At 39.2% G+C, this 14,970-nt stretch overlaps 1 protein-coding gene across 2 annotated transcripts in view; it reads right to left on the bottom strand.

Annotated features, from left to right (window-relative positions):
• Positions 1-10,560, bottom strand: part of pter (phosphotriesterase related) — a 12,618-nt gene extending 2,058 nt beyond the window's left edge. Inside the window, exons 1-5 of one of the 2 annotated variants that reach the window (XM_077200500.1) lie at positions 10,469-10,560; positions 7,538-7,982; positions 4,860-5,125; positions 2,252-2,392; positions 1-682 (exon numbers count right to left, since the gene is read on the bottom strand). The exon at positions 1-682 is cut by the window's left edge and continues 2,058 nt beyond it. In XM_077200500.1, the coding sequence (XP_077056615.1) occupies positions 472-682; positions 2,252-2,392; positions 4,860-5,125; positions 7,538-7,969 (1,050 nt within the window). In that variant the 5' untranslated portion in view covers positions 7,970-7,982; positions 10,469-10,560 and the 3' untranslated portion in view covers positions 1-471. Of the gene's footprint in view, positions 683-2,251; positions 2,393-4,859; positions 5,126-7,537; positions 7,983-10,293; positions 10,351-10,468 lie in introns of those variants that run through there. The other variant, XM_077200579.1, reaches the window with a different exon arrangement.
• Positions 10,561-14,970: the final 4,410 nt, after the last annotated feature.

Raw genomic sequence — 14,970 nt, 5'->3', positions numbered from 1 at the left:
TTTGCAGCTACACCATTTAAGAAAGCACATTTTGCATATTATTAGTGCGATTGATTAATAATGACTTTTCCTTCTGTGCTCATACCACACTTTCACTGTTTCATTGTGATTCCCTGAGTTTAATTATTAGTCTAATTACTTAATAGTATTTTCTTTGGTAGTTCACCAGAGAAAACAAAGCACCTATTTTCTATGACTCAGAGCCATGTTTTTATTTTAACCACTTTTTTGTGGTGAGAGAACTTTAATCATTGAAGCCTGGTGAATATTTGAACCTTTTAAGTCTAGTTAGTGTTAAACCTAACTGTGATCTATGGGTCCCAGATTTGACATCTTAAATGGATTAACATTCACCAAAGTATGGAATTTAGCACCAAAATCCATTGGACAACAATGTTCTTAACAATTAAAGGTGGAAATACATTTTTGGTATTAACTTGAGGAAGTAAATCGACTTTTAAGGCAGTTGATTTATTTAAACGTCAGCCAGTGTTTAGGATTCTCAATCAGTATTTTGTCCACCTGGTTCTGAGTGATTCCTCGAGACAACATTTTGGGAACAATATTCTTCAGGATGTGGGAGTAGCCATGACCGCCATACTTGGTCAGTCGGTGCTTGGTGTGGATATCATGGGCGATGAGGAGTCTGTCTTCATGACCTTCCTTGATTAGAAAGGCTAAGCTGGTGGAACAAGACAAAATGACTCTCAATGATCTGTTGACAGTATATAAAATGGATAGTCACATTAAATTTGTTCATCAGTGAAATTTGCATGTTTAAATAAACACAGGGTGTGTTCACACTTGCCATGTTTGGCTTGATTAAAACAAACCCTGGTGTTATTGCTCTGTTAGTGCGGTTCATTTGAATAAGTGTGAACGCTGCCATCTGAACCCTAGTGCCACCAAACAAGCGCATCGAGACCTCTGAAAAGATGAGTCTCTGTCCACATCCAAACCAAGGCGGTTTGAATGAAATATGAATGCAACACGGACAGAAGACTTGTAAACGAACCAAAACAGGACATGTATTTTCACAAGATGTGACCCTAAAAGGACAGAATGCTCAAGCAAACCTGTTTTTTCTCATCATAATCGCGATGTTGCCCGTCACATTTCGGTACAGGCATCAGAACCGCGTCTCCACACAGCAGATCTTTGTTTGTGTGTGTGACGGAGGGATTCCTGCCACTGTTTTGACTCTTTCAAATATTTCACAAGCTCTTCACGAGTTCTCAGCTGGTCAAAATACCATCATATGTAGCTACGCACATACAACGAGTGCATTTATCCCAGAACACAGCATTGTTTTAGATGTTCGGTAAATAAAACCCGACCAATCAGGTTGTGAACATATCCCTATGCCTTTAGGTTCATTGTAAAATGGCAGTGTGAACGCCAAGCGAACCAAGACTAAGGACCCTATCATACACCCTGCGTAATGTGGCACCAGGCGCGACAAGTGTTTTTTTGCTAGTTTCAGCCCGACTCAGTTATCATTTTCGCCACGTTGTTTAAATAGCAAATGAATTTGCGCCAAACTGTGCACCCATGGGCGTGCTGGTGTGTTCTGGCGCATTGTTGGTGCGTTGCTATTCTGAGGCAACTGAAATAGACTTTGTCATTGACCAACTGAAACCTGGTCTAAAGTCAATGGCGCAATATATTTTTTTGTCATTTAAAGAGTGCATTAGTAATATGCGCCTATAGGCGGGTCCACAATCCGCGTACACTTTGTCCCGTAGATGTTCTGCTTGCGCGCTTTAACCTCGCGCAAGAGAAGATACGTTTCCTTGCTAGAGCGTTCAGTTTTTCCGCTTGAAAATTCCACCATGTAAATAGTGAATCCGCCATGGCGCGAGCGCAACTGGCTTTTAAAGGCAATGGGTGATGAGACTCTCATTGGTTTATTGCACGTTACGCCCAAAACACACCCATTACTCATTAAGAGAAAGGGACAACCCTTTAGACTATGCGCCGAACATTTTTCCCGTTGTTAAACTAGCAGAAGTGGATTCGGACACAACCTAAGTGCCTTTGTGCCGTACGCTTTAGACCATGCGCTTAGATTCTTAAAATAGGGCCCAAATTGTTTGTTTTTTTGGTCTGGACTAAACGAACCAAGCGAATTGAACTACAAGTGTAAACACACCCACAATCATGTACTGTACTGACTACCAGAAAAAGAAAACGAGGCAGATGTTTATGACCCATGTAATGTAATGCATGCTTGTTGGAGGCAGATACTTACTTCTGAACTCTCTCGCAATCACTGGGCATGTCAACACGAAGGTTGAACGGGTAATTCAGCATCTCTGTGCCAAAAAGGTCATATTCAAGGTAGCTTCCCATCTTTGCAAACTCCAGAAGTTCTTGACGATCATATATAGTTCTATAAGGGACACACAATAAAGCGTTAAAGGCATGACATATTTTTGTAGGTCAAAATCCAGATACAAAGTTATCAGTTTAGCACTTCCGGTTCCATCATCCTGAAGTCAATGTGTTTTTTGAATGGGTTTGCGGTTAATGCTTGAAATAAGGTCTGTGGTTAACAAGCTCAAGATATATTCGCGTTTTATTCTTTGACACTGTCGTTTCCATTCTAATTCTGTGAGAATAGCAAAGACCAAACTACAACTAAACAATAAAGACAGAGAAGCCATGAGAACAACTTTTTTTCCTAGCTAAATTGACACTAAAAACATTTGACAGCCAATCAAATTCGACCAGACTTTGAAGAGCTTGCGAATTTATAGCGGTCAGACTACATAACTGTGTGAGCGCTTATATTAAACAGAACGTTATCATCCATTGGTGTGGACACTAATGTAATTGTCATTATAGTTATCAAGCTTATTTTCTTCAATAATCCACTCTAGTTTAATTTGTCCCCTCACTTCGGCCAAGAGTGGACATACATACATCACAGGAAATTCTGTCTTTTCTCTATAACTCATGAAAATGTAATCCACCACCTCCTACATATTTCATATCTCAAGCTCTTCACTGACACGTACAGCAATTTTTCATGAGACCTTCATATAAACAAAAAACAAACCCTGGGTCATAAAAGCGCCTCAAGTTATGGAAGCTTGTTTCCGCCACAGAATAAAACATTTTTTTTTGAAAAAATCTCTTTTTAAAAGATTATCTCGCAATTCTGATTTTATTTCTCAGAATTGCGAGATATAAAGTCGCAGTTGCGAGTTCTAAAGTAGAAATTGCGTGATATAAAGTAAAAATTGTGTGATATAAAGTCAGAATTGTGTGATATAAATCTCGTAATTATGACATCTTTTCTCCGAATTGTGAGATATAAGTTGAAGATATAAGAAGGTGATTGATACTGCCATTCAAAAGTTTGGAGTCAGCATGATTTTTTTTTTTTAAAGAAATGAACACGTCAGCAAGGATGCATTAAATTGATCAAAAATTCTATTTCAAATAAATGGTGTTGTTTTGAATCTTCTATTCATCAAAGAATCCTGGAAAAAAAGTTCCCACAAAATAAAATAAAAGTAGTTTTTCAACGGTTTTTAACATTGATAATAATTAGAAATTTTTCTTTAGCACCAAATATAACATAGAATGATTTCTGAAGGATCATGTGACACTGAAGACTATATTAAAAAAGAAAACAGCAATTCTAAAATGTCACAATTTTACTGTTTTTAATTGTACGTTGCCTTGGTGAGCATAACAGACTTATTTCGAAAAAATTACAAAAAATTTGAATGGTAGTGTATCTGTCTCAACTCTGGCCCTTAAAGGGATAGTTCACCCAAAAATGAAAATTCTGTCAGTATTTACTCACCCTCATGTTGTTCCAACCCCGTAAGACCTTCGTTCACCTTCGGAACACGAATTAAGATATTTTTGATGAAATCTGAGAGCTGGATCACTCCTCCATACTAGTCCATAGGCTTCTTCAGGGATTGAAACTTGCCAGCCCCGAAAAATTATTAAACACATCGTTAAAATAGTCCAAGTGACTACAGTGGCTCAATCTTAAGTTTATCAAACGACGAGAATACTTTTTGTGCGCAAAAAACAAACAAAAATAACGACCTTATTTCAACTAATGATTTCCTTCTCTGTGGGCCTCGAGTCAGTTCACTAGTGTAATCACGTAAGCTTCTGTTGTTGTACGTCACACGCATCACACACATGACCAGCGTCGGCCAATAGTGAGCCTACGTGTGACGTAGCTCTACTCTATCATACTAAGTTAACTGACTCGAGGCCCACAGAGAAGGAAATCATTAGTTGAAATAAGGTCGTTATTTTTGTTTGTTTTTTGCGCACACAAAGTATTCTCGTCGTTTGATAAACTTAAGATTGAGCCACTGTAGTCACTAGGACTATTTCAACGATGTCTTTAATAACTTTTCGGGGCCGGCAAGTTTCAATCCCTGAAGAAGCCTATGGACTAGTATGGAGGAGTGATCCAGCTCTCAGATTTCATCAAAAATATCTTAATTCGTGTTCCGAAGATCAACGAAGGTCTTACGGGGTTGGAACAACATGAGGGTGAGTAAATACTGACAGAATTTTCATTTTTGGGTGAACTATCCCTTTAAGGTACACTTTCCTGCAGTTTTTTGCTCAAACCATGATCAATCTAACCTGTCTATAACTTTATAGGAATCCTGAAGCCGTTTGTTAGCTTGTTCAGGTGTGTTTGATTAAAGTTGGAGCAAAACTCTGCAGGAAAGTGGACCTCAAGAGCCAGAGTTGAGAACCCCTGATCTACATATTGTTATCAGACAGCTGTTAGTATTTTGTGGTTTTCTTCCTCATAGGAACCATTTATGAAACATGTTCCAGTATGCTGATGTTTTCCCACATCTTCTTACCTGTCGAGATGAGACATGACCGTTTTGGAGATATCTCCACCAGCTTCTTGCAGAATGCGGATGACCTCTCCAGGAGCGGCTGTGTCCCGTCCAGGGTGGATGATGACGGGGCAGCCGAGCTGAGTCTGAGCGTGAGCAGTGGCTCGCAGGACCTTTTTCTCACTCTCTGTGATTGGCCAGCCAGTACCGATCTCTCCAATCACGCCACAGCGAATATCTGTGCCGTCTGCTCCATGGAGCACCTCGCTGACAATGATGTCAGTAAGCTTGTGGAAAAAAAGATGACACGTGTGAGAAATGGGAACTAATCATTTCCATTTAGGGGTGTGCGATATATATTGTTTATGACAATATTGTAGTTGTTGTTTTGGTCTCATTCTAAAGTTAAAAGTGCAGTTCCAAATAAAGCCTCAACAGAAATGTGGTAAGCAAGACACAGTGGCGTTTCGTTCCTGAATGATTCAATCAATTATCTATTCATAAAGACAGAGGCTGCATCCAAAAATCGAATACTAGTAGGCGAAAAGCAGTAAGTGACAAAAGTACGTTCGAATTCAAAGTACTCATAAAACTTTAGACAAAAATTACCCAGATGACCGACTACTTCCAGATTCGGAACACTATTTGATGAACACTTTACTATCCCATGAGGCCATGGGACAGGATTTGTGAATGGCAGTGAAGCGACGCAACCAAGCGGCAACCTCCCCGTCTCTCTCTTGAAATCAACACGGAAGTGAATTAAACTGCAATTCATCGACTGACCGCTTGAGGCAGGCTGCAAAAGTGAGTCAAATCTGTATCTCCCCCATGTTAAAATCCCCAACTTTACAGTAGAAAAAAATATGTTTACAGCCTGGAGCAAAAAGTGTTTTTGGTCTATATAGCTAATTTTGCCCTTCATGACAACTGTGAGGGGGGTGAATTTTTTTACACCTCATCCGTTTAAATTATATTAAGCCTTAAAGTTCTGCATAATTAAGGGCATGGCCACTTGCGTGACTGGTGGATTGAGGCTGCTATAACTGCTAGCCGACGTTTGTCTCTGTTAACGTCACCCTCAGCTCCTGTACTTGCCATATCTGCAGTGTTTGTGCTTTTTTCGGGATTATTTCATACAATTTAATACACGCATTATACCTTTGCCCACGCCGTTGGATTCCGTCGGTGTCGAGTATGGAGAGAACAACCAGCGTTGTATTTCCAGTTGTTTTCCTCGCATGCACTAATGGATGTCTGACAATTTCGTTGCTTTTTGGAGTATACTGTACAGGCTACACTCGTTATGCGGTACCGTTGCTCTCAAACTTTTAAGTGTTAAATAAAAAGTACCGTGAGAAAATCCTGCAGGTGTCAGTGCTTTCTCTCCGTCCATGCAATAGATACACACCCTTGAATGAGCGCGGATTTCTAGTGCATTTACTTGAACTTCTGAGGTAATATTTTTGGTTTAACCCATTTGAGAAATTGAGAAGCGGCCAAAATCAGATTTTAAAATCAACTGAACTGAATAAAGCTCTTGATGAACTTGACGTGCGATGCCGCACTGACTGACATGTATGCGCATGAATCACTGTCACACGCACAAGCTCAGAGCAATATTGTAAGTTACTGCATGATAATACATTTTTAACTAGCAGAATAATAATGCATCCCGATACACATAGTCTCACTTTTAGTTACGTCTTTTAATTATTATAGTATTTTGAAGGGCAAAAACATGAACTTTAACTATTGGGTTTACTTCTACATTCAGCTGTCACTTTAGCACGAGGCCAGTAGCATAGCATTAGTACCTCAGCTCCACCCACGCTCCGCCTCTTTGCCCATTTTCTTTTATCCGGGAGTGACGAGAGCTGACGCGATACCAAGATGGCGACGGTGGGCCCCGCCTACTTTAGGCTTCAAAAGCACTCTTCAGAAACCTACGGGTGACGTCACGGACACTACGTCCATATTTTTTTACAGTCTATGGACGCAACTGCGCTGGTGGTTCACATGAAAATGACAACATGACACATGCAGTGAGTCTGGATTATATTCATACTACACACATTCATACTATATAGAACATACATTTTTTAGCGGCCATTGAGTAATTACTTATTCAAAATAAATACCTACTCAAGAAATTATGAGATTTCACAGGAATCAGACAAATTGGTTTAAGGAATAATTTAAAGACTCACTCATTAAGACTTGTCACAACCTACAGGTGGTTTTAGGTGCTAATTCATTAAAAACTATATTTCAACTTTCAAAATATTATTTAGAAATGATTAATCTCAGCATTATTTATGCAATAAATAACAGCCTATAGTGGCTCGTCATTGTAATAAATTTAAGTATTTAACTCAAAAGATGGTGTACACATCTAATAAGATAAAAATGCTTCAATGTTTAAGAATGAAAATATCACCCTTTAATAAAAAAAAGTTCATTTCTGTCACTGCTGTGAATTGACAGAATATGAAGAATATGAAAATCTTTGGGAGTCAGCTGTCCACGACAGGTGGACAGCACTGAAGGTACCAGCACTAAATCACACTCAGAAAAATATCGACTAATCAAGATATCATTTTTTTTTCAACATCGCACACCCATATTTCCATCATTCTAAAAATAGAAAAGGCATCTGTTTTGTTTTGCAATGTAATCACAAGACCACACGCTCCAACCTTCTCAACGGTCATCTTTCGCGTCTCATCAGAGTGGGTCACGTCCACATAGTACCCCGCTCCAGCTATGACATGCACACCCGTGTCCTTCGCCAGCTGACGCAGAACGGGCAGATTTCGGTTGATGCCCGTGGTGGTGTTCTCCACTATGGATCCTCCTCCTGCTTTACGGTAACACAGCAACTCTTCCTTCACCGCCTCGATCTCCTGATTCAACAGCAGGTTCTCTTGGTGGCTGTATGGATTCTGCTGCAACCAGTAAAGATGCTTCATCTCAATGGGAGCTGTGGCGAGACCCTCATCTCCAGGTGTTGGGGGAACGTGGCTGCACTCAAACGTCATTGTCAGGTGTTCGTGTGTCATGGTTCGGCCCAGCTGATCAGGCTCGATCAGACCAAGCACCGTCTGCACCTTACCGCTACGCTCAGACATGGTTTCAGTGATCCTGTCCAACAAACAGTTACATTCATTAATATAATACTGTTCGGACAATGTGAAATTTGATTAAAAATAGGGGTGGATATATCGGTAGACACGATTAACCGGTAGAAATTTGTCAACCGGTAGAGATTTTGGACTATGGCTGTGAACAAAATAAAAGTTTGTGTTTACATATCAGCCTATATGTGTGTGTACTGTATAATTATTTTGCATAAATACACAAAAATGCATGTATATATTTAAGAAATATTTGCATTCTGTATATATATTTAGGCCTATATATATATATATATACACATATATATATATATATAATTAAATCATATATAAATATTTTATATAACACATTTTCTTAAATATATGCGTGTGTATTTACTGTATAATAATACACAGTACACACACACACACACATATATTATGTAAACACAAACTTTAACTTTGGATGCGATTAATTGCGATTTTACATCCCTATTTTGGACTATCGTGTCTATCGCGGTTGCGCTCATGTGACGTTGCTGCGCGGCCACGAAAGCTTATCGTTTGCATGCATTTTTAAACATCGCGGTTTAAAAACAGTTGAATTTAAAATGTATAAGCACCATAAGCAGTGATAATGAACTCATTTCAGTACATGAAGCCGCTGCTCGTGGAATGAACTTTTTGTGTGCTTTGAGTGCTTTATGCCACCTAACTGAGCTTGAATGGTTAAAGGTACAATATGTAATTTTTTTTTCGCCGCTAAACAGCATTTAAATGTGTGTTGAAAGTTATAATGTTATTCTATGCGTTAGTTTGTTTGCTATATGAAACTGGTAGTTAGCTAGATCAACATTAGAATAACATACAGATCATATTCTAACATTTCATCATGTTGAGCTATATAACATTGATTTGTTTTATGTACATTTGCACGTACATTACTGATATTGATCCTCATTTTAGTTCTCCTTTTTTGTTCCAAAGTCTGCTTGCCATGGTCTATAATGTTTAAACGAAACAAGAACAGCGTGCCGCTAAACGTTACGCAGTTGTCTGCAACTGTCGCCATGGTTACGACATGGCTATGGCAGTACGAGCAGAAACTGACGATAGCGCGGATATTGCGTCATTGACAGGTGACATTTTTTTCCGGGACGGCCAAATATTTGAAATTTGAATTTCTCTGAAATACAATATCCCAAAAGTCTCCAAAGATGTTTTAAGTACACAACTGCAGGAAATATTATATAATATAATAGAATATGCCCAGATTTGGCCCCCATCTGGTACACGTGTATTCCACACGGCCTAGATGTGGGCCAGATCTGGGCCCGACACTATGTTGCTGTCTGGGTTAATTTACACAGTAAAGACTATACATTGTTTTTTTAGACATTTGATTACTATACATCTTATGTAGTATTTCTTATTTCTAGTGCTTGACGGTTTTCAGGTAGATCTATTTCATTTGTGTCTTTGTTCTATTGTAGTTTTTTTTTTTTGCTCTTTCTTTTTACACTGTTTACAAGTCTTCATGTATAGCTTGAGAGTCTTTTTAGGCTAGTATTAGTTCTTTTTTAATCATAATGAAAATGGTGAGAATTATGAAATTTCAATGGTAGGCCTATCAAATTTTAATATCATTAAAAACTAATTTAAAGCAAAAATAACTATTGTGATATATCATTATCATTAAATAAAATTACTCATATTGTGATATAAGATTGGCCATTTCACCCACCCCTAGAAAAAATTAAACATCTTTTGCCCCCAACTCTATTTAAACCAAGAAAAAAAGAACTGCATATTTGAAGAAGTGAATGCTTGGCTGGTGTAAATCAGGCTACTGTAAATGACTTATCTTGGCTGTGTCTCATTTAACGGGTTAGACACACCTTGGTGGTTCGGACTTTGCACTGATTGAAGACTACAGACATTACAATGCATTTAATGCTGTTTACTATTTTGCAAATATGGATTACAGAAGTATGCACTTGCAATGCATGTAAATTAAACAAATTAATGCATGAAGATGCACGTGCCGTCGATATTTTTAACAGCCTGAATAACTGTTACCTGGTTTAATAAACTGTCTGTCTAGTAGTTTAACAGTTAAGATTATGCGCAAACCAAGATGCAACCATGTTCATAAGATTGCGATTCTAAAATGACCTGAACACAGAACTAACCGAGACTTCCCTTAATAACAATCGTTAAGTCACAAAACAGACGATTAGCATGCAGTGTAACTAGCTGTTATTTTAAAATCACACGGCATTATGCAGTTAGAGATTCTTAATAAACATTGAAATAGAACGCAAACTGAAAAACAAGACCTGTGAGTTCAACTTCAAGTCTGCAGATTCAGAACTGACAACAGCAATACATTCTCGCGATTTTATGCATATCGCGAGACGACATTCAGATTTAAACACTACAATCTGTAGTGCTCAAAACTGACAAATTAAAACAGTAAACATACATAAGTAAGAATTAATGCAGTAACGTTACCTCAAGTTTGAAGATGTGGTTCCGTTTACACAGTTAGCCTGTTTTTATACTTCAAGCTTATGCCACGCCCCTTTCTGTTCACTGCCGTTTGTGAGAAGTGCACTGACTATTATATAAAGGCTAGGGCCCTTTGTGGGATTCATGAATTGGAAAATACATCCTCACTTAGTGCCATATGGAAATAAAGCATGTTATTATGAAACATAACATTTGGAATTGGAAACTATTTATCAGAAGCTGAAATCCAGCCTTCTTGTGATTGGTTGCAAATGGAATGTTTTACCAATAATTGTTGTGTTTCCATGGGAATCCATGTTGGGAAAACAACTTAAACCAGCTTAGACCAAGAGCCAGTTGCATAAACACTTTGTGTCAAACAGTTGAGCCATGCATTGACTTCCATAGTAGGCTATAGGAAAAAAATACCATGCAGTCAATGGCAAACTCATGCAGTTTTGGAACAACTTGAGGCTGAGTATTGATGACAGAGTTCCCTTTCGAGAACGTTCACTTCGTATTGCGTAGCTATACGCACTGGGAAAACTCATTTTCTCGAGAATATTGAAGCCATTATTTTAAAATGCAGTGCAGCTGCACAGCGAGCACAGAGCAGAGCATATAGCTCAATCACTGGCTGTGCTGCAGCAACTGCATGAACCCATGTTGAGACGGCTGAGACGCACAAACCAATCGGGTCGCTTCGCGCTCAGGGCGCGTCGGAACCTGCCAGAATGGCTGTGTCTTATGCCTATATAAACAGACCATTTCGCCATAGAATCAGATTTAATCTCCTTCAGTGAACACCTTCTTCGCTGATCTCCGAGCCTTCGCCGTCGACGAGGCCCTGCAGCGGAACGAGCGGCCTGAATCAGCGGACGCGGCACCTTCAACTCGGCGCTGCCTTCCCCTGAATCGCCGTTAATCTGCGGCTATCCGACGAGAGAAGCCTTATATCCTTTTTGCTACTTCTGTGTGTTGGCCGTTGTGACACTCTAGAAGCTGAAAGAAAAGAGCAAATTTCTACGCCGTTGTTGCAAATGCCGCGTTTCGGATGTAGTTGATGCCGAGCCTTTCTGTATGAAACTGACGGACACAGCGAGTGCGCCCCATGCCTGGGACTCGCCCACGCAGAGACTGCACTCAACAATGGTGGCTGCCCGCACTGTGAGAGCCTGCCCATCTCCATCATGCGCTCGTGGCTAGCTCTTCTTTTGGGTGCCGGTGCTTTTCTCGCAAACGGATCTACGCCCCTCTTCTCAAGCGGCAGGACTCGTGTCGTTTGCCGCATCTGAAGAAGATGGTGACGACAGCCTGTCTCTGGCCGCATCTGGAATGGTCTCACCACTCTCAGACGGTTCACATGATCTGGAGCACCTTCAAAGCAGAGGTCGACCAGGAGTCTCAACTCACCTTGGTCCCCCTCTGTGCCCTCCTGGGACCTATCTACGATCCTCAGGGCCCTTAGGGGACCCCTGTTTGAGCCGCTCCAGACGACTGACCTTAAACCGCTTTCACTCAAAACCGCACTCCTGCTAGCGCTGGAGTCGCAAAGAGTAAGCAACCTGCAAGTTGCTTTGAGTTTGCTTTTGAGTTTGCCTTGAGTTTGGGCCTGGCGACTCCAGAGTCGAGCTCAGACCGAGGCACGGCTAAGGTGCTCTCAACACCGTTCAGAGCCTAGGTGATATCGCTATTAGCTCTTCCCTCGTTGGAAGATGATAATATTTTGAATCTGGTCTGCCTTGTCAGGTCTCTCAGAATCTAACTGGAGCACTCCGCCACATTCAGACAGTCAGAACAACTCTTTGTGTGTTTCGCTGGCCGCACTGCCAGTCACAAAACAGAGACTTTCTAGATGGATAGTTGAAGCTATCTCTCCAGCCTACACCTCCATGGGCCTTCAATGCCCCATAGGTATTAGAGCTCATTCCACTAGAGGCACGGCCTCTTAATGGGTTTGGACCAGTGGTGTACAAATCGAAGACATCTGTGCAACGGCAGGCTGGTCCTCATCGTTCACATTTGTGAGATTCTTTAACCTAGAGGTCCATGCTCTGCAGGCACAGGTACTTTCACCGGCCCCGAGCCTCTGCAACATTATAACTTAATAAAGGGCCTGACCTTTGTCTGGTCCTGGGGGGAATTGTGATGTTTAAACTTTACTGTTGACCTCGGGCATTTTAAAATGGGTTCCCACTGCGTATAGCTATGCAATACTTGTTCCCTACTCTCAGGGAACCGAAGTTATGTTAGTAACCGAGTACGTTTTCATTTTGAGGTGAACTGTCCCTTTAAGAACTAGTTTGACATTGTTATGCTTCTACATTATTTCATTTCTATGCCCTGCTGCTATTTTCACAGCCTAATGAAAACAATTTGCTAGATGTGTTAGTAGCCTGATGGTTATCAGAATCTTGGCAAGTTGTATTCTTTGTTCTACAATCAAATCAACTGACTAACCCAAATCTTCTTTACTGGGAAAAGCAATTAGTATGCAACAAAGTGCACATATAAAGCCTGATCTAACCATTGATCCATGATTTTAAAGTGGCACGTTGAGCCGTAATACATTTTCTCTGTGCAAGTCTGATCTAACTAATAGTGACAGGTCCTGGGGAGGTATCTGACCAGGGATTCGTGTACAAAATTAGTCCTGAGAGAGAGCAAGAATGATGACGGTAGTATTAAGTATCAACCAACTGCAAATTGCTAAACAGATGTTGGTGTCTCTAATTCATCCACTGTGGAATAGACTATAAAAAGCCTGTGCACACTGTTATTAAGATTATTATAAGTGGTCAGTAATCTTATTTTCCGTAACATTGATTTGGTTTGTTATTAGTATTATTCAGCTTTTGCTCTATAATCCATTAGCAAGAATGCAATACAGGTTCAGCCACATCAAATAATAAAAAAGCCCATCAAAGACTACAATATATGTCTATATATGGAACAAAGGTATATCTGAGGTCTCATTATAATCAGACATTATTTGGTTCGACTAAACAATGGCCCAAATGAGTCACTGGCCCTGAGGACGTCAATCAAATCACAGAATAATTCAGATATATTTGACATGTGAAGACCAAAGACCTTATCAAAAATAAGTGTATATTTAAATGGATAGATCACCCAAAAATGTTTCAGTGTTCTGACTTGCGCTGCATGGACAAAAACATTTTTCAAAATATCTTTTGTGTTCCACAGAAGAAAAAAAGCCATACAGGTTTCAAACAACATGAGGGTGATTAAACGATTTACATTTTTGGGTGAAAAGCCTAATTTAAGGTTAAAATGAACAACTGACACCTCAAATAATACGTGATCACTAAAATAAATTAGGGTGAATTCAGGTAAAGTGGGAGACTTTTTGTTAAACATGTAGTTTACCCAGAAGGAAATTGTTTAATATAATAAGTTATTTGGAAGGTATATACCACTGTGCCAATATGCTGGAGTCTATCCCAGTGTCTGGGAAACACACTGGACAGATGGCGAGTCCAACACAGGCAATTATACATGTCAATTATAAACTAATCAGTGAATGGCAATCAGTTTCAGTTTTAGTTGCTTTATTGGCATGATAAATATTTGTACATTCGTGTTGCGTAAGCATTTCAGCAAAGCTGCGTACAGTTAACAGCACAATCTAGGCCTAATTTATTAATTTGAGCGGAATTATTGACGGTTAAAATTGGTCCATGTCTAAACACCTTAGAAGAAAAACTAAAACATTTTTTTCACATGTCTTTTTTGCATTTTGTTACCTGCAGTAAAAAAAAGGTACTGTCACAATAATATTTATTTATATTAAGCGTCATTTTGCATCAGCTAAAATTATTTTATAATTTGAATTATTACATTATTAGCTTACCTTTACCTTAATTACTTTAATCCAAGAACATGTATATGCTCTGATGGCGTACCCACAGAGTAGAGTATACAATCAAGCTTAATTGCCTGAATTCACTCTTTATTTTATTTTTTCCAAAAGCAGGGTTGCATCGCTATACGATTATATTTCACAATAACCTTTTGTGCCATAAAAAGGATCCATGGATGTAAAAGATTCTTCACGGAGCCATCAATGCCAATAAACCATTCTAAATATAAATTATGTGTGTGTATCAGGCTTGTGCACAATTCAGAATTGAATTGAGAATGACTCCTAAATTCCAATTCAATTCTTGAATTTGAATTGAATTTGAATTGATGTCAAAAACAGGATCTAGAATTACAATTCGAATTTGAATTAAAGAAAGCAGAATTGCAATTCAAAACAAATTCTAAGAAACTCATATAGATATTTTAAGTGAAGTGTTTAACAATGAAGCTTTACAGTATATATCAGATATGATTGCATTACATATTCTATAAATGATATTAGATTGAACTACTTGTACAGATTACATTAACAGGAAATATTTTCCCCCAGCAATGAATGTTAAAAGCTCTAGTCACAGAACAAATAATTAAGTTTGATTTATTGTAATTGTAATTTTGTG

The sequence above is a fragment of the Siphateles boraxobius genome, unplaced genomic scaffold (genome assembly GCF_051911475.1).
Source record: "Siphateles boraxobius isolate OS27281-9 unplaced genomic scaffold, OSU_SipBor_1 1, whole genome shotgun sequence".
In the NCBI taxonomy this organism is placed as follows: Eukaryota; Metazoa; Chordata; class Actinopteri; order Cypriniformes; family Leuciscidae; genus Siphateles; species Siphateles boraxobius.
This window is presented reverse-complemented; position numbering and strand designations above follow the sequence as displayed.